The 19,837-nt window shown below is 36.6% G+C and overlaps 1 protein-coding gene across 1 annotated transcript in view; it reads left to right on the top strand.

Moving 5' to 3' along the window:
• NAALADL2 (N-acetylated alpha-linked acidic dipeptidase like 2) overlaps positions 1 to 19,837 on the top strand; it is an 887,009-nt gene that overhangs the window by 378,428 nt on the left and 488,744 nt on the right. Inside the window, exon 7 of the mRNA XM_068968824.1 lies at positions 10,866 to 11,009. Within this exon, the coding sequence (XP_068824925.1) occupies positions 10,866 to 11,009 (144 nt within the window). The remainder of the gene's footprint in view (positions 1 to 10,865; positions 11,010 to 19,837) is intronic.

The following is a 19,837-nucleotide window of genomic DNA, read 5'->3' as shown; positions in this document are numbered from 1 at the left end:
ATATATATATATACATATATACCTTTCAAGCAATACAATTATAAAACATATTAATGTTGCCAAACTTCCAGAGCAATACAAGTATATTTCCACAACAGTGGAAGGTGGTAGTTTACTTGGTATTCATTACTTGAAATAATTTTGTTTCTGTCTTTGAATAGCTCATCATTTGGTTTGATATACATTTTTATACTCTAAAAAATATTAGATTTCTTGTTTTACAGACTGATCATCATTTCTTTAGCCTTTTCCAGTAGACATATTGTCAAAATTCGACTAGCTTTATACCACTCATCTCAGGTATGAAAACATTCAAGTAATCCAACTGACTTTCACCTATACTCAAATGCTGCTTAATGTTCCTTATGCCATTATTTTGATACTCTTGTAGAGTATTATATAAATACTTATTTTTGTAGAGATGTGGACTTTTAATATCATTCACATATTAACTCTTCCTATGTATTTATATGGAGCATTTTTTCCTGATCCAATCTTTTCCACTTAAAAAAATCATGTTTATAATGAAGAACATGAAGGTCACTAATCTGAAATATAAAAATTACCAAATGTTTCATGCTTATGGTATAATTATCAGTAACATTTAGATATATAATATTTCCAGCATCCCCAAGATTTCCAGCCCTCTATTTTGCATCTTACCCTTCTAGACACGGCCTGATTATTTGATCATAGAGTCTATAATGGCTTGCAACCTGACTTCAGTGACACATTTGTAACTTTAGCATGTATTTAGAGTACAAGAGAATGTCAAGAAAAGTGTTTTTTGAAAAATAAGAGAGAAAAATTCTCTGATTTATAATACTGAAATGAAAAATGAATTATTGCTGTGTAAAAGTATGAATATTCTCAAAGATCCCAGACTTCATTTCATAAGAACAAAATGCCAGGTCCCTAGACCAATTACTATTGCTTGTCATCCAACAAAATCTCTTCAATTCAGAAAATTTATACTGGAGCAGGAAGGCAAAGAAATATCTGAGCGGACGGCTGTGTGTGGGTGGGGGTTAGGGGGAGTTGATGGGGGGAGGAATTCAATCAGAGTTAGCTAAGCTTGTGGAACGTGAGAATTGATCAATCCAAAAGTTTCCTAGACTTTTAGGACTCTTGATTCCTTTGTATTTCCAATTAGTCTTGGCAGTTCTACCTCCTATATGAATTCTAAATATTTCTGTTCTCCATCTTCACTATCTCCACCATGATCAAGTGACGTGAAAGTTGCTCGGTCGTATCCGACTCTTTGTGACCCCGTGGACTATACAGTCCATGGAATTCTCCAGGCCGGAATACTGGAGTAAGAAGCTTTTCCCTTTTCCAGGAGTTCCCAGGGATTGAACCCAGGTCTTCTGCATTGCCAGCAGTTTCTTTACCAGCTGAGCCACACGGGAAGCCCAGGAATGTGGGTGGATAGCCTATCCCTTCTCCAGGGGACCTTCCTGACCCAGGAATCAAACCGGGGTCTCCTGCATTGCAGGCGGATTCTTTACCAACTGAAGTATGAGGGACCATGATCAAAGGCGATGTTAATTTTCGTCTAGAAAGCTGCAGCTACCTGCTAACTGATCTCACTCTTTCCTTTCTACAGTTTCCAGTTCATTCTCTGACAAATTATTAATGAGCTTTCAAAACCTCAAATCTGGCTATGTCACACTCTTCTATATAAAACTTTTAGTGCTTCTACTGTTCTTTATAATTTTTTTTATTGAACTATAGTTGATATACAATGTGTTCATTTCTACAGCAAAGTGATTCAGTTACATATATATATATATATATACACATATTTTCTTTTTAAAATTCTTTTCCATTATGGTTTTTTATAGGATACTGAATAAACTGCATATTATTTATTTGCATTTGTCTCTTTCCCCACTCAACATGTTTTGAGATTTAACTGTTTTGAATGATTAGGGTGACGTAAAGTACAGAGCATGCGTTCAAAGGGCTTAACCAAACCAAATTCATGATATTAGTTCCTTCTGGAGAAGGATGGAGAGAGGGCAGTAGGACTGAAGACTTGTAGATCATAAAAATATGGGTGTGTATGTATCATATATGTTATCACTCCTTTGGCATTTCTATATTTTTCAATTTTCTCACTTTTCCACAAATGCCCTGGAGAGTACAGAGAAACTTAACTGATTACATTTCTTTTAAAATAAAGACAAGATCTTTTTCATGTCCTAAGATTTTTTGTGATTTTGTGACCTTCTTTTACATCACTTCAGTCATGCTTAATCTCCTGCTTCCTTCAATAGACCGTGTTCTTCCATTATTCAGGGCCTTCACATATGGGGTTTCTTTTATTTAGAAGGTTTGAGGAGGATAGGGAATGTGAGTTCTATTCTGTAATGCTACATACTGAAAATATGTATAGCCACTTTGCAGGACAATTTGCCAGGGTTTAATAAAATTAAAAATATTCATATTCACAGACTTCCAGCTGCACAGTGGATAAAATTCCATGCAGGCTGATAGATGTGAGTTGGATCCCTGATCAGGAAATCAAGATCCCACATGCCATGAGCAACCAAAAATAAATAAAAATTTAAAAATTACGTATTCTCTTACCCCAAATCGATTTATCTGTAGTAACCTTGTAGAAACCCTCATGGGTATAAAAGTTGATTAATGTACAAATTTATTCCTGAAGATTTTGATAGCAGTAGAATAATTTAGAATTGACCAACTCTATGGAATATAATTACAGAATTGGCAACTTATGGTGAACATTGTCAGATATGTAAACTCCAAAGAAGAGAATTTAGCTTCAGGACTATAGATGAGGCTTGATCACTCAGAGCTTTTTGTAGCAGAGGTTTATTACATTAAAAGGGGATAGAAAAAAGCTTTCTTACATACACATCACAAGTAGGTAGGGGAGGGGGTTGGGAGTGCCCTACTTGCTAGTCTCATCAAAGCCTTATATACATTTTCATTTGGTTACTATCAATAGAAAGGTCTTAGCAGATCCACTTGCATGACATACACTTTAAGATAACAGGATTAGAACTAACATAGAAATGTCTTATTAGACCCATTACCACAACAAACATTTTAAGATAAAATGATTATTCAGAAGGTTTTTCAGTTCAGTTCAGCTTATTCAGTCCTGTCTGACTCTTTGTGACCCCATGGACTGTAGCATGCCAGGCTTCCCTGTCCATCACCAACTCCTGGAGCTTGCTTAAATTCATATCCATCGAGTCGGTGGTGCCATCCAACCATCTCATCCTCTGTCGTCCCCTTCTCCTCTTGCCTTCAGTTTTTCCCAGCATCAGGGTCTTTTCCAATAAGTCAGTTCTTTGCATTAGGTGGCCAAAGTATTGGAGCTTCAGCTTCAGCATCTGTCCTTCCAATGAATATTCAGGACTGATTTCTTTTAGGATGGAATGGTTGGATCTCCTTGCAGTTGAAGTGACTCTCAAGAGTCTTCTCCAACATCACAGTTCGAAAGCATCATTTCTTTGGCACTCAGCTTTCATTATGGTCCAACCCTCACATCCATGCATGACTACTGGAAAAACCATAGCTTAGGAGAAACATGTCCTTGAACAGGATACATTTTTGCTATATAATCATTAGTACAGAGTTTAAGGAAAAATACACTTGAGCAAGATGTGTTGTTTTGTGGTGTAATCGTTAGCTCTGGGCGTAAAGAAAAACAGAATGCCAGAAAAACATCTACTCATGTTTCATTGACTATGTTAAAACCTTTGACCGTGTGGATCACAACAAACTGTGGAAAATTCTTAAAAGAAATGAGAATACCAGACCACCTTACCTGCAGCCTGAGAAACCTCTATGCTAATCAAGAAGCAACAGTTAGAACTGGACATGGAAAAATGAACTGGTTCAAAATTGGGAAAGGAGTATGTAAAAGCTGTAAACTATCACCCTGCTTATTTAACTTATATGCAGAGTACATCATGAGAAATGCTGGGCTGGATGAAGCACAAGCTAGAATCAAGATTGCTGGGAGAAATATCAATAATTTCAGGTATGCAGATGACACCACCCTTATGGCAGAAAGTGAAGAGGAGCTAAAAAGCCTCTTGAAGGTGAAAGAGGCTTAAAACTCAACATTCAAAAAATGAAGATCTTGGCATCTGGTCCCATCACTTCATGGCAAATTGATGGGGAAACAATGAAAACAGTTACAGATTGTATTTTCTTGGTCTCCAAAATCAATGCAGGTGGTGACTGCAACCATGAAATTAAGACACTTGTGGCTTAGACGGAAAGCAATGACAAACCTAGGCAGTGTAGTAAAAAGCAGAGACATTACTTTGCCAACAAAGGTCCATGTAGTTAAAGCTATGGTTTTTCTAGAAGTCATGTATGGTGTGAGAGTTGGATCATAAAGAAGGCCGAGCACCAAAGAATTGCTGTTTTTGAACTGTGGTGTTGGAAAAGACTCTTGAGAGTCCCTTGGACTTCAAGGAGATCAAACGAGTCAATACTAAAGGAGATCAATCCTGAATATTCATTGGAAGGACTGATGCCGAAGCTCCAATATTTTGGCCACCTGATAGGAAGAGCCAACTCATTAGAAAAGACTGTGGTTTGGGGAAAGATTGAACACAGGCGGAGAAGGGGATGACAGAGCACAAGATGATTAGATGGCATCACTGACTCAATGGGCATGAGTCTGAGCAAATTCTGGGAGATGATAAAGGACAGGGAAGTGGGGCATGCTGCAGTCCATGCGGTCACAAAATGTCAGACACGACTGAGGGACTGAATGACGGTAACAATGAAATAAGCACTTTCACTTTAATTGTGAGAGTAGCCATCAGTAATACAAACCCTATTTCCTTAACGATAACTATGTGTTTATGTTCATATACGTATGTGTGTATATGCATGGATGTGTACACAGAGAACATGGATGTGCTCTGAGAACTTGTGTAGCACAAAGCACATTTAAATGTTAAGTATTTCATTTTTATCCATAACCTGAACAACACAGTGCTGAACTTGACTAGCTTGATGGAACCAGCAGGTTATGAGATACTGAAATAATAAAGGATCAGCTGTATTTACAAGGATAACAAAATGGCTAGCCAATTTAGTGCACTGATCATCTCAGGGAAATAACTGTAAATTTAGAAAGCTATGATAAAAGTGAAAAAGCATTCATGACAGTTATTTAATGGTCTGATTTCTGTCAAAGTGGCAGTCCTCTGGAGAAAGTCAAATCAAATATTCAGGGGTAATATTGCTGAAATCAGCTTGTTCATTTGATAGCTGAGTCTTTTTCATAAAAGTGTACCACAAAATATATTTTTAAAATCTCTGCTTTTTAAGCTCTTTGATTGCTTGGTTGTCTGGCAAGTGGGAAGTATTTATACTTTAAATTTGTCAGTTTTTTACTATAATGAATTAGAATACTTGAAAATGAAGAAAAGAAAGTCAAATCAGTTAGCTATTTTAATATTTATTCATGACTGAAATAAAGTGTTGTAAATATAGTTTTGATTTTTACATCACCAAATTTATCTTTAAGAAAAGGTCAGAACCAAAAGAAAAATAAAATGCTGTCAGTCCAATTGGAAGTTACTGTTTAGTGCTAGCACATGCACAGACTCGTTACACATTTTGAAGGAGACTTTCTGAGAACATTGTTGATTTGGAGTTTATGAATATAATCAGACTCTGTCATCCTTAATTTGGGGTAAAGTAAGCAAACATAGTCTATTATTCTTCATCCTTTTCATCTTGCTTTGTTTTATATCTTCCTTGCTATGAACATTATATAAATTATGCAATGGCTAAATATGTAATGATGGTAGATCATTGCTTATCTAATGTGCATATAAATCACCTGGGGAATCTTGTTAGGCTTCAGATTCTGATTCAGAAGGGCTGGGGTGGTGGTGACGGTTTAGTCGCTCAGTTGAGTCTGACTCTGACTCCATGGACTGTAGCCTGCCAGGATCCGCTGTCTGTGGAATTTTCCAGACAAGAATACTGGAGTGGTCTGCCATTCTTTTCTCCAGGGCATCTTCCCCACCTAGGGATTGAGCCTGGGTCTCCTGCATGGTAGGCAGATTCTTTACCAACTGAGCCACCTAAGGAATCCTGCCCATGCTACTTGTCTGAAGACTGTGCACTGAATCATGAAGGATCTGTAGGGTCTATGGTTATTATATCATGTAGCATGGATACACACACACACAAACACACATGAGTCAGGTCAGAGGGTGAAGTTACACACCTCAATTTGGAAGGCATGCTGTGCTCCTCAAAGGCAGTGCATCCTCATGTCTGAGCCACACAAGGCCCTTTTTATTTTATTTATCAGTATATTCTTTACTTCATCTCTGCTCTTGGCGCTTTAATTCTGAGGATCCCAGTGTCTAAGACTTCTGGTCTCTTAAGGGTTATGTTTCCTGATACCCCAGCTGATTGGCATTTGCAATATACACAAACATTTCATTTTAGCTGAAAAGAATTGCATCTCACCACACAAAAGTGCTGACAGCTAACATATTTTCTTTATATGCAGATGGGCTTGAAGTAGGCATCAAAGATTTGAAAAGGCGTAATGAAAAGCCTATTACATATGTACAATCAGAAACCATTTTACTAATTTTTGACCTCACTTCTACATTTCAGCCACTGTGGTTTGACTCTAGGCCTCTGAGCTCTTGTATTGTTTTTATTTCAGTCAATCATGTAATCACAACCCTTCAGTGTTACCTTGGTTGTTCAGATGTAGTAGATGGGATGACAATCTTCTCATAGTGAAATTATTTATTTGTCCTTTTTCAAACAGTGAGTCAATTTTGGGACTCTGTATATCCAGTTTCTTCTTTCTGCTGTATGCACATGGCATTTTATTGAGGATTGGATTACTGAATGAGAAGGATGAATTTGGATCTTTATTTGAGTTACAAAGAGTTCATAAAGTGAAGAAAGAACTAGATACCTACTAAAATAAAACTTAGTGTCAGTCTTTATTGAGCATACAAAATGTACAAGGTATGATATAAATGCCACAATCTAAAAGTTAAAGTGCTAAAATATTATGTGGTATATTTCCTGGATGGTACTCTTTGTGTCAAGGTACATAATCCATCTGATTTTCAGCTCCCATCTAATGGATTCTTATAGTTTATAAGTGTTTTAAAATATAACTGAGTAAAAATGGTACATGTGTTTGGTTTTATTCTTAATCATATAAGTAGATTAAATTCTCTTAGTTCTTCAACAAATGAGTTTTTTTTTAAATAACTTTCATCTGTAATTTAGTGTTAATGTCCTCCTGTAAAGTCCTTCTTTTAGTACCTGCTCTTGGAAGTGAACTGTTTGTCAAATTTCCATTAAGCTGAAGGTGAAAAATTAATGAACCACTTAGTTCAGATATTTCAAAACTAATGCAAGTCTATTAGTCATACAATACAAAAAAATCAAAGATGTTGGTTTGTTCAATTACTGTTTAGGTTTCACTCATATTTAACTTTTAAATGCATTGTTTCAGATGCTTAATATAACATTCTGGAGAAAAAAGAGGAATGCAGTTATTTAATTTTTATTAACTTAAAAATATATCTCAAAGATAATTTTATTTATATAAATATTGTTTGTATTTATATAAATATTGTTTGTAACCCAGAACAGTTAATTAGTGAGTTGATAGGAGTGGGTGGGTTTTGAAGGTTTTGAGAGTAGTTAGCTTACAAGAAAGCACTAATATATAACAAACATGGGATTAATCAAATTCTGATTAGCTTTCAGTTGTACCTCTGCTCCAATTTATAGACATTTAGAAAATCAGTAAGATAGAAACACTGAACTATTTTTCAAGGAATTGTTAATTCACCCTCCCTCCCTGCCTTCTTGCTTTTGTTTCCTTTTCCTTTCTTTCCTTTCCTTTCCTTACCCCATTAATTACTGAGCTCTTGTTATGATCCTAGGAATGTGTTGGATATTGTGTGTTATGTAATAATGGGAAAGACTTGCTCCTTTTCTTTAAGGAATTTAGAGGAGAAAATCAAAGTATTTTTGCATAGTGATCAGGTAATTAGAAATGGCAAGCCCTGAAAAAAAAAAAAAAAAGTACAGATAAATCACATAGAGCTGAAGGTGTCAGAGGAAGTTTCTTATAGAAAATGAGTTAAGCTTTAAAGGAAGTGTATATTTCAAAGATGTTCAGACATGTGATACATGAGATAAGCAAATAAAGTGGAAGAAATGGCTTAAGTGAAACATGGAGAATACAAATCACGGAATATGCAGGGGGACAGTTTAAGTATTAGTGTAAGATGTATGGAGAAGGCTGGTAGACAATAATGTTGGAAACATAAGGTCTGAGATTGTGAAGGGCCTTGAAGGAAGTTCAGTATTTGAATTGAGGAGAGGTGAAATCACGCAAAATTTTGAGAAGGTTCATTTTGTGTTGGCAGCATGTTAGCACCTAACATCCATGGAAACTGCAAAAGAACAGATTGCACATTTGTTGCAAATACTGTCTCATTGTCCCTATACACTGGAAGTTTCAAAGGCAATAGCTAAGGGAGGAAATGCATGCCGGGAAAGCCAAAGTGAGATTGCTATATCACAGGAGGACTTCCCAGCTGGCTTGCTGAGTGGGCCACACTGTCTGTGCCTTAGAGCACCAGCATGAAGCAACAGCGACTCGGTACAGCAGCTTCCTTGTGGTCTGAAAGTCCCCTTCAGGTGCCCTCAACTGACTGCATGGCTGCTCATATCTTCTGTGTGAACCACGCAGGGCTTGATTCATGGGCATACAACTCACACTCAGAAAGATGCGCACTTGATTCAGTTCCCTGCTATTGCCACGTTGAAATCCTTCCTACTTTTTGATCGAGAGTTCCCACATTGTCATTTTGCTCTGATCTTGTGAATTATGTGTCCAGTCTTAGTACTTTGACATGAAAATGGTTGGGATGCAATGAACTACATTATAGTCAAAATGCATGGTCGTATAGCCATATGAGAAGGAGTACTAACTTATGAGACCAGCTTTGTGTTTATACAACAAAACTGAACCTAAGCTTAAATCTTACTACTTTTTCTTCAAAGCCATGACTTCTGTGGCTGCCACAGCTAAATATGTTTTAGCTTTGCAGTTTTCCTGATGATAAATTAAGGAAAGCCTTCTATAACATATTGTGTCATTAATAATCTGCCTCCTGAAGCCTGGATACCAGTATTGTAGAGTTCTGCACCCCCTGCAGTCCTATCAAATTAAATTCTGAGAAAACCTGTGGCAATTATTTTCTCCAATAAAAGTTCTGAAAAATACAACTCTGTGTTCACAAACGTTATTGGCTGCCTGATAGTCATTCTGTTGTGTATTTCATTTTCTCAGTCAGTATAAATATATATATAAACTGAATAAAAGTGTATTTTTTTTGTTTTTTCCTTATGCAGAGTTTATTCTTTTCATTCTCTTTGTTCTGAATACTTGTGTAATTTTCTCTTGCTTGTGTTACCATAGTTGTTTCTCTCCTTATTCATTTAATTTTTATTTTTTCAAAGTTATAGATGAATATAAATAGAAATTTCTACAAAGCTTAGACACATTTATAAAAATGTGTCACCTTCTCTCATCCTTCCCTGTGTTTCTCTCTGCTTTGTCTATATCCCCAAAGCAAGCACTAAAATGCTTCAACATTTTTGGTTGTTACCTATTTTTCATATTTATCTCACTGCCTCTCAAGAGTATGTTTAATAGTTGAATTCATTTTTCAGTTGTATCCATTATATTGACTTACCACTATGAAAGATAAAGATTTCATTTTCTTTCATAGGTTTCCATGTTCCCTCAACCCTGACATTTTCCCTTTTTTCTTTTTTCGTGAAGAGTGATTTTTATTTTTGTATTAAAAAGTCATTGTTTATATTTCTATGGGGCTTCCCAGGTGGCTCAGTAGCAAAGAATTTGATTGCCAGTGCAGGAGACACAAGAGATGCAGGTTCAATCCCTGGTCAGGAAGATCCTCTAGAGGAGGAGATGACAACCCACTCCAGTATTCTTATCTGGAAAATTCCATGGACAGAGGAGCCTGGCCATGGGGTCACAAAGAATGGGACATGACTGAAGCTACTACTTAGCGAGCACACATGCACACACCTGGAAGGAAGGATTCTGTGCACCAATGAGAACAAGACATCTGAAGGGTCTTAGCAATCATAACACCATCCCATTTAAAGTATGAGAGACACCCTTCCCTGTGTCTGGTGTCTCCCTGTTCAGTGTCCCACTTAACAGCCTCTACTGGAAGGAGGACCAGGCGCTGTTCATGTTGACTGAATGAGTGAGGGGTTCAGGAGGAGAGACTCCTTCACAATCAGAATTTGACCAATCCCTGCTCTTTTCAGCCCTTCCTTTACCCCCCTTTAAATAGGTAGCTGATATTTTCAGTTCTCAAATCTTTCTGGGCTCTATAATACAAACTGCATTGCTTTTCAGCTTCTTCACTCTGCCGGCCATGTTTTGGTCTCCTTGGTCTGTCACATCCGTTGACACTCATCTGCTTTCCAGCTTCTAGTGTCTCGCTGCTAGTGTGTCTCCTATTCTCTTTGCCCCTGTGGATTGATGCTTTCCTATCCCTTTGTTGTCATTTCAGTAGCGAATGGAAGTAAATGTCTGTGTACAATCTGCCATCATGAACTAGATTACATAATGCTATTTGACTGAATTTTTATCATCAAATATCAGATCATTTTTAACAAGTAGACAGTATTAATAAGAAGTAAACAAACAAATGAGTTAAAAAAACTTACCACTAATACTTATTATAGAAAACCTGCTCTTCAAGTGTCTTTAATTTCTGTTTGCTAAGGATTCTATTTTTCTCTTTTGAATACAGATGGAAGCTTTAGACAAAACCGATCAAACCTCACCTCTCTACTAGTGCAGCCCATCTCAGCATCTCTTGTTGCAAAACTCATCTCCTTGCCAAAGGATAGAACCACAAATGGTGCCTGCAGTCCTCTAGAACTTCCAAATAATGGTAAAGTACTTAATGTCTTTCTGTGTGTCTTATCGTTTTTATAAGGCCCATGATCATTTTTAATCTGTTTGATTGGCATGTTTAGGATTATTCTTTCTCAAAAAAACCAAAAACATTTATTTCTGTTGATATGAGCATTTATTTCTCTTCTCTGGCTTTTCAAAAGTAATTCTATAAAGACTGAGAGTTGACCAAGCTGAGAGATTAAAAAAAGAAGAAAAACATTTTGAACTGCAACTAAGAAAAGCAGCTTTACAAATAAAGCATTTTGTACATTCATGAAAATCTGCTTAACATAGCTTCTCAGTTTCAGCTTCAGCAGGCTTGTTGCCTGCCAAGATTCAGTGGATAGCAGTCAGCTATCTGGGGTATGAAGTCTTTTAGTAGAAAGCATTAAAGCCTAATTCCTGCAATTGACTAAAAAATCCCTCTGTCTTTACACATCATTGCTGGAGAGATGCTTCTTATACTGCAGTGCAGTTTGTCAGGCCTTGTTGGACCACATAGGATAAAACTTAAGTTAAGCTACCTGTGGTGGGATGAAAGTCATGGGCTTCATCTTATTTCTGCCTCCAGCCCCAGCATTAGACTACTGAAGAAGAGACTTTCTGTATATATTGTTAAATTTGTATCTAGTTGGCTGTGAAATTCAACTTGAGGGGTCCATTTTTTTGTGCAGACCCAGAGGCTCAACTACCCATATTTTATCTAATTTGTTTTCTCCTGACAACAAAAGCATAAAAAAATATGTTTTGAAAAAGCCTAAAAAATAATAATAATAAAAAAAGACCCTGAGTGCATTCTGAATTGCCCTTTCTTAGGGACAGGTTTTAAAAAATTTTGTAGAATGAGAACCTCTTAAACTGATTATTGATTGAACATAGTAGGAACTATAGAAAACAATGCTAAGACTATGTCCTCAAAATAGGAAAGAAGTTGTTCTTGAGAAGTTTTTTGTTTAGCTTTTTCTATGTTCTAGTCTTAGCCCCAAATTTTGATAATGAGCTCTATTTGCTAAAATATGTATTAACACTATACTAATAATTTTCTTGTAAGAAAAGCATCAGGTATTGAAAAGATCAAACTTAAGTCCAGATTTAATTAACTGATTGATTGGTTTATTCAATAAACAGTCAGAGTCCCTCCTATCTTAATCTGTAGGAGGAGATCCTGATTGCCTCAAGTCTATCAGCTTATCACATCAACCATGTAATGACAGCTGGTTCAAGGATGATGCAAATTTGGCCAGAGACATGACTCAATCTCTGGATGTTGAGCAATGGCTAATTTTAATGGTAGAACTGAATAAGAAATCATATAGCTCTGGGATATTTTGGTCCTTTTGAGGACCTTAAAGGCATAATACCTGACAATGGAACCAAGGTGAGGAAGCAGTAGATGAATAATATAAAGAGAGAGAGTGTGAGAAACAGACTAACTCTTGTCCACATCATTTGATACCTAAATAAAGCCTTGTCTGAAGCCATAGCTACTGAATTAACCATATATATATTGATACATTCCCTTTTTAATAGTCAACTTATTTGTTTAATTTTCAGTTACTTAGAAACAAAAGTCGTGCAACTGATACTGTAAAACTTACACTAAACTAAAGAATATTTGCATGCATGAAACAGACTCAGCAAAGTGTAGTGAAGAGGATGTTATTTATGTGGCAAGTCCTGCGAGAACTAAGAAGATTGTATAAGGGATAGAAAAACAAGCAGAAGAAAAATTTCTTGCCCAAATATAAACAGATTTTTTTGTATTGAGTAAATAATTAGATATTGATGCCATTTAATTTCCCATGACCTTATTTTCTGTAGGTCTTACTCACTGATTATATATTGTCAGTCTTTGTCCTTGAGAGCCGATCAATAGCTGGGAATTTGAATTTTCATATATCAATCTGAGCTTGTCATTAAAAACCATGACTGCAGTGAAAAAGAATTAGATGAGAAAGTATAAAATCCATTAGTGTAATACAGAGTGGAAGGCTTAATGAATCATGTTAGAAGAAATATTTTAATATGTTTAAATTACTTTTGATAAATTGAAAAAAACAACTTACTATGATGCATAAAACTTAGTGTCATTAGTGTTAAATTTTCACCTAAGTAAATTTGAATTATATATCTTCAGATCATATGTCTTCATACATACATAACTATATATAACTCCTATTTCTCTATTTACAATTTCATATGTTCTTTGTTAAAAATATTTTTATCAGAAAAATTTAATCTCTTCTGATAATGTTTATAATTCTTGCATACTTAAAATGAATTTTTAATATCTATATTTCTAATTTGTTAAAGAAAGTATGTATTATTATCATTTCTTGAACAGAGAAAAAGATGTACTGAAAATATTATCTATAAACTTTGGTGATTTTACAATTTTTTTGGCAAATAATACAAATTAGCTCTTGAGGAGATATCCACTAACAAAAAATGTCAGTAAAAATAAGTCTAGCACTGCTGTTTTTTACATTTAAGACTAATCATCCTGTTCAGTGTAGCCTCAGTGCTGCTGTATGTGAAAGATCCAGGAGTACGTTGTGCTATTCTGGTAAAAAAAAAAAAAAAAAATCTTGAGTTGTGTGTGTGTGCGTGTGTATATATGTATGTGAAGTAGGCAGTGGAGTAATTTGGACGGGAATAGCTACCCACTCCAGTATTCTTGCTTGGAAAATGCCCTGGACAGAAGAGCCTGGTGGGCTATAGTTCATGGGGTCACAAAGAATCGCACATGACCAAGAGACTAATACTTTCACTTTGGATGTGATATGGTGTGGCTTGGCTTTTGGAGACTTTGCAAAAGAGAATTCCCTAGTAGATCTGAAGTAAAAGAGAATTGAAAGCTTATTTTAGAGCAGAATGGGCTTTAATAACTTCTAGCCATCAATATGGAGGGAAATATCTAGGAGAACATGAGGGAAAATGCAATTTATTCAGACAACTCCTACAAAGCATTCATATAGGTATGATGGCCACTCTTTTAAAAATTCAGTGAGCTGGACTGCTGTGGGAAAGACTGATAGATCTTGTCACAGATGCAAGCTAGGTGTTAGGAATCACTAAGCTATACCGGTGATACCCCAGTTTTATGCCTCTTCAAGCTGCCAGTTGCACAGTGAACCTAGGAGTCTGAGCAGGAAGCTGACAACAGAGTAATCTATAGAACTAAAGATCAGCCTTCATGAGCTGCCAGTCTGAAGTCCTCAGACAAAAGGAAGAAAAAGCTTCAGAAATCACTTTGAAGGTCTGTTCATCAAGGGTCTTAAACAGAGTGAACATAGGTGGGAAACCTATTGTCCAAAGTCCACAGAAAGTACAGTCAATTCTCTCTTTCCCAGGGAGTACAGGTTGGGTTTACAGAGGGTGACACAGATCTGTCATTTAGCAGAACTTCTCGAGTTTCCAGCTTTCCATCCTGACAGCTTTGATTTTAGGAAATGATTTAGCTTGGATCCAGTCTAGAGTTTTGTTTGGTTGTTTGCTGGGAAGAATTAAAGATAAGCTGAAATATACACTTTTAAGCAAAATTCCTTTAACAAGTATTTTCCAACTTTTGATGTTTCTCAGCAATTTTTATAGGTTCTTGCATTCTTATCACATGTCACTTAAGTACATGTCACTCCTTCCAAATTATGGAAGTTCCAACTAAACTCTGTAGTTTATATATAAATCCATCAGAGCATGACCTACCTTTATATTTTAAAGATCATTTTTCATAATCCTTTTTTTCACAATGGGTGACCATTGTTATTTACTATTCTAGAAACTGCCAGAGATTCCTGAATGCCTTTCTGGGTCTATATCATGCCATTCCCTTCATGTGTCCAGTTTCTCACCATTATCTTATTCAATATTATCCACATATGTCTTGCAAGTTGTAAAGCCACAATATCCTCTAAAACTCCATGTAAGCACCACCTCCTCTATGGAGCGCCCTTTGGAATTCTACTCCAGTCGGAATTACCCTGACTGTCTCTGCTATGCTTTAGGAAGTTATTAATGAATGCTATGTAGTATGGGGATATCATACTTTTCTGAGGAAGAGATAAGCAATGTGAATTTTTGTTAGAATGTATTGTTTCTAGCTTATTTCTGTATGGTTTCAATTCTTTCAGGTTTGCTTTATAATCCAGGATATAATCAATGTCCCATGAGAATGTAAAAACAGTGTGTACTATATAAATGTCAGGTTTTAGACCAAATATCTAAGGTCATTCAAATATTTAGTATCTTATTTTGAGCACTACAATCTCCCACAATATAAATTTATTTATTTTATTATGTAGTTCTATTAATTTTTGATTTATATATTTTGTAGTCATTTCTTAGGTGTTTATAAATTCAAATATATCAAATATTCCAGGTTGGCTGAAACACTTATCAAATAGTTATCTTTATATCTAGAATGCAAGTCTTAAATTTGATTTGACCTGATACTAATTTAGCTACATTAGCTTTTTAACTTTTTTCAGTCAGTGTCTTTATGCTATATCATTTTATACTTTCAAACTTTTTGTGTCTTTCTTTTTTTAGTATGCCTATAAAAAAGCAAATAATTTGTATTTTATATGCAATCCAATCTTTTAACTGAAGCATCTAATCTATTATATGTAATGTGATTACTAACATATTTATGCTTATATTTTTCACCTTGATTGGGGTTTCTACTTTGTACCACGTATTTTCCTTTTATTTTGTATCTCTTTTAGGTTTTAGGTTTTTCCATTATATTTTTTGCTCTACTATTTTAGAAGTTATCCATATTTTTTGTATTCTTTTAGAGTTACCCTAGTATTAGTGCTTCTTGGGTATCTCCTCTCCTGCTCTGCTCTATGGTAGGCCTCTTGGGAGGGAGTAGGGAGAGCTGTCCTTTAGGGTTCCTACTTCATGGAGGAAGAGTCTCTTTTTTGGAACTACTTTCTTCTCTCCAGCTTGGACAGGCCCAGGGCATTTTCTTCTGACATTTTTAGCCCACAAAGCTATCAAAATTAAAAAGTTCTCCAGGTTTAATAAATTTCCCTCAGCTTTATTACTTTACGTATCTAGGTTCCCATCACAACCTATATTTTCATCTAGTAATTCCTTACTTTCTTGCTAGAACTTAAATGCCATTAACAAGATTTGTTACATATTTTATTCAGCATTCTAAATTATGTCTAATGGGAGAGCTGGTTGGAATATCCTAGCCCACCAAATCGCAAGAAAAGGCACCCTTCTCTCATTTATTCCCTGACAACACGAATGAATGACTCTGAATATACCCAAGTTGCTCAACATATAAATCAGACTATCATCAGGGAATCAATGATGCACTAAACTGTGCAATCCAAGGAAATTTAATTTGAGGCCTATGGAGAATGAAAATGGGAACAGAAAAGGGATAACTAGTTATTATTTCTCCTAAACCTAAAGTGGAGAAGTGAAGAAAAAGCAAGAGAGTTCCAGAAAAACATCTACTTCTGGTTTACAGACTATGTCAAAGCCTTTGACTGTGTGGATCACAACAAACTGTGGAAAATTCTTCAAGAGATGGGAATACCAGACCATTTACCTGCCTCCTGAGAAATCTATATGCAGGTCAAGAAGCAACAGTTAGAACTAGACATGGAGCAATGACTGGTTCCAAATTGGGAAAGGAGTATGTCAAGGCTATATACCCTGCTTATTTAAATTCTATGCAAAGTACATCATGAGAAACACTGGGCTGGATGAAACACAAGCTGGAATCAAGATAGCTGGGAGAAATATCAATAACTTCAGATATGCAGATAACACCACCCTTATGGCAGAAAGCGAAGAGGAACTAAAGAGCCTCTTTATGAAAGTGAAAGGGGAGAGTGAAAAAGCTGGCCTAAAACTCAACATTCAAATAGCAAAGATTATAGCATCTTGTACCATCACTGCACAGCAAATAGTTGGGGAAACAATGGAAACACTGGCAGGCTTTATTTTCTTGGGATCCAAAATCACTGCAGATGATGACTGCAACCATGAAATTATAAGATGTTTGCTCCTTGAAAGAAAAGCTGTGACAAACCTAGACAGCATATTAAGAAGCAGAGACATTGCTTTGCTGACAAAGTTCCATCTAGTCAAAGCTATGTTTTTTCCAGTAGCAGTCATGTATGGATGTAAGAGTTGGACCATAATGAAAGCTGAGTGCTGAAGAATTGATGCTTTTGAGCTGTGGTGTTGGAAAAGACTCTTGAGAATCCCTTCAACTGCAAGGAGATCAAACAAGTCCATCCTAAAGGAAATCAGTCCTGAATATTCATTGAAAGGACAGATGTTGAAGCTGAAGCTCCAATACTTTGGCCACCTGATGCAAAGAACTGACTCATTGGAAAAGACCCTGATGCTGGGAAAGATTGAAGGCAGGAGGGGAAGGAGATTACAGAGAATAAGATGGTTTGATGGCATCACCGACGGGATGGGCATGAGTGTGAGCATGATCCGGGAGTTGGTGATGGACCTGGAAGCCTGACATGCTGCAGTTCATGGGGTCACAAAGAGTCAGACATGACTGAGCGAGTGAACTGAAATGAAACATGAAGTTGCAAAAAAAGAAAGTAGTTACAGGAACTGGCAAGTCTTTGAGCTTCAGGAGAGGCTGGTCTGTTGAAGCTGTGGATTTCATCTATGGAATACAGTCACTGCCAGCAGTTACCAGTCAGAAAAGGTGATGGAAAATAATCTTTCTCTCATCTAAGCTGCTGATCATTTTTTGATGTCTTCCATTTGCTAAACTCAACTTGGAGCCAAGTGTAAAGGAACCGGGTAGATGTACTCTGTAGAGGTTAGCCTCCTGGGTCAGAGATCTGGTTAAACGATGAACACAGATCTGGAAGGACAAATAGAAAATGTGCAGCACAGAGTATAATAGATGACTAGCCTGCTGACTAATATGATGACTTGTGACATGTAGACTGTTCAGGATGAAAGATGTATAAAAATATGTTGGTTTTCACTCAGATACAAGGAAGGTAAAAGATATTTTGTCCTGGTATGTCAGTTCAGTTCAATTGCTCAGCTGTGCCCGACTCTTTGCAACCCCATGGACTGCAGCATGCCAGGCTTCCCTGTCCATCACCAACTCCCGGAGTTTACCCAAACTCATGTTCATTGAATCAGTGATGCCATCCAACTATCTCATCCTCTGTCATCCCCTTCTCCTCCTCGCTTCAATCTTTCCCAGCATCCGGGTCTTTTCCAATGAGTCAGCTGTTCACAACAGGTGGCCAAAGTATTGGAGTTTCAGCTTCAACATCAGTTCTTCCAATGAACACTCAGGACTGATCTCCTTTAGGATGGACTGGTTGGATCTCCTTGCAGTTAGTTGAAGGGACCCTCAAGAGTTTTTTTCAATGCCACAGTTTCAAAAGCATCCATTCTTCAGTGCTCAGCTTTCTTTATAGTCCAACTCTCACATCCATACATGACTACTGGAGAAACCATAGCCTTGACTAGACAGACCTTTGTTGGCAAAGTAATGTCTCTGCTTTTTAATAGGCTGACAGAGGAGCCTAGTGGGCTGCCGTCTATGGGGTTGCACAGAGTCGGACATGACTGAAGCGACTTAGCAGCAGCAGCAGCAGCAGCAGGGTGGTCATAACTTTCCTTTCAAGGAGTAAGTGTCTTTTAATTTCATGGCTGCAGTCATCATCTGCAGTGATTTTCGAGCCCCCCAAAATAAACTCTGCCACTGTTTCCATTGTTTCCCCATCCATTTGCCATGAAGTGATGGGACCAGATGCCATGATCTTCGTTTTCTGAATGTTGAGCTTTAAGCCAACTTTTTCACTCTCCTCTTTCACTTTCATCAAGAGGCGTTTTAGCTCCTCTTCACTTTCTGCCATAAGGGTGGTGTCATCTGCATATCTGAGGTTATTGATATTTCTCCCGGCAATCTTGTCTCCAGCTTGTGCTTAATCCTGCCCAGCGTTTCTCGTGATATACTCTGCATATAAGTAAAATAAGCAGGGTGACAATATATAGTGTTGACGTACTCCTTTCCCAGTTTGGAGCCAGTCTGTTGTTCCATGTCTAACTATTGTCTGTTGTTCCAATTCTAACTATTGCTTCCTGAACTGCATACTGATTTCTCAAGAGGTTCCTGGTAATTTACATTCTTCAAAATATTTTCCAATTTAGATACTTTGCTAGTTAAAATAATATTTAATTAAAATTTAATTTTTTTCCAAATGCATACAAGCTCACAAGAGTACATACATACATGGATTTTTCTGTGTTTATGTGTTCACTAAAGACATGGGTTAGCTACTATCACCTAAAAGTGTGTGGTAAAAGAGATCAAGCAAATAGTTTCTGTTTAATATCTGTTTGCTAGTCTCACTTTTTCAGAACCAAATTTTTATATTATTAAAACATATTTTGGAAGTATTCATGCATATTTTTTTCTTTTCAAAGATGACTTCTGTTATTACAATATGGTTACTATTTACTGAGTTAGAAAATAGATAAGCAAAAATATGCAAACATATTACATTCTGTATTAGTCATTTTAGGCTTCCATAATAAGATACCACAGACTGAATGTATTAGACAACAGACATTTATTTTCTCACAGTTCTAGAGCTGAGAAGTCCCAACTCAAAGTGCAAGAGAATTAGGATTCTGGTCAGAGTTCTCTCCCTGGCTTATAGAGGACTTCCTTCTCTCTGAGTCCTTACATGGCCTGTCCTCTGGGTACACACAGAGAGAGTAACAGATCTCTGATGTCTCTCCCTTTTCCTTTAAGACCACCAATCCAATCAGATTAGGGTACCATTCTTAAGATCTCTGTTAACT

This window comes from Capricornis sumatraensis, chromosome 1 (assembly GCF_032405125.1).
Source record: "Capricornis sumatraensis isolate serow.1 chromosome 1, serow.2, whole genome shotgun sequence".
NCBI lineage: Eukaryota > Metazoa > Chordata > Mammalia > Artiodactyla > Bovidae > Capricornis > Capricornis sumatraensis.
This window is presented reverse-complemented; position numbering and strand designations above follow the sequence as displayed.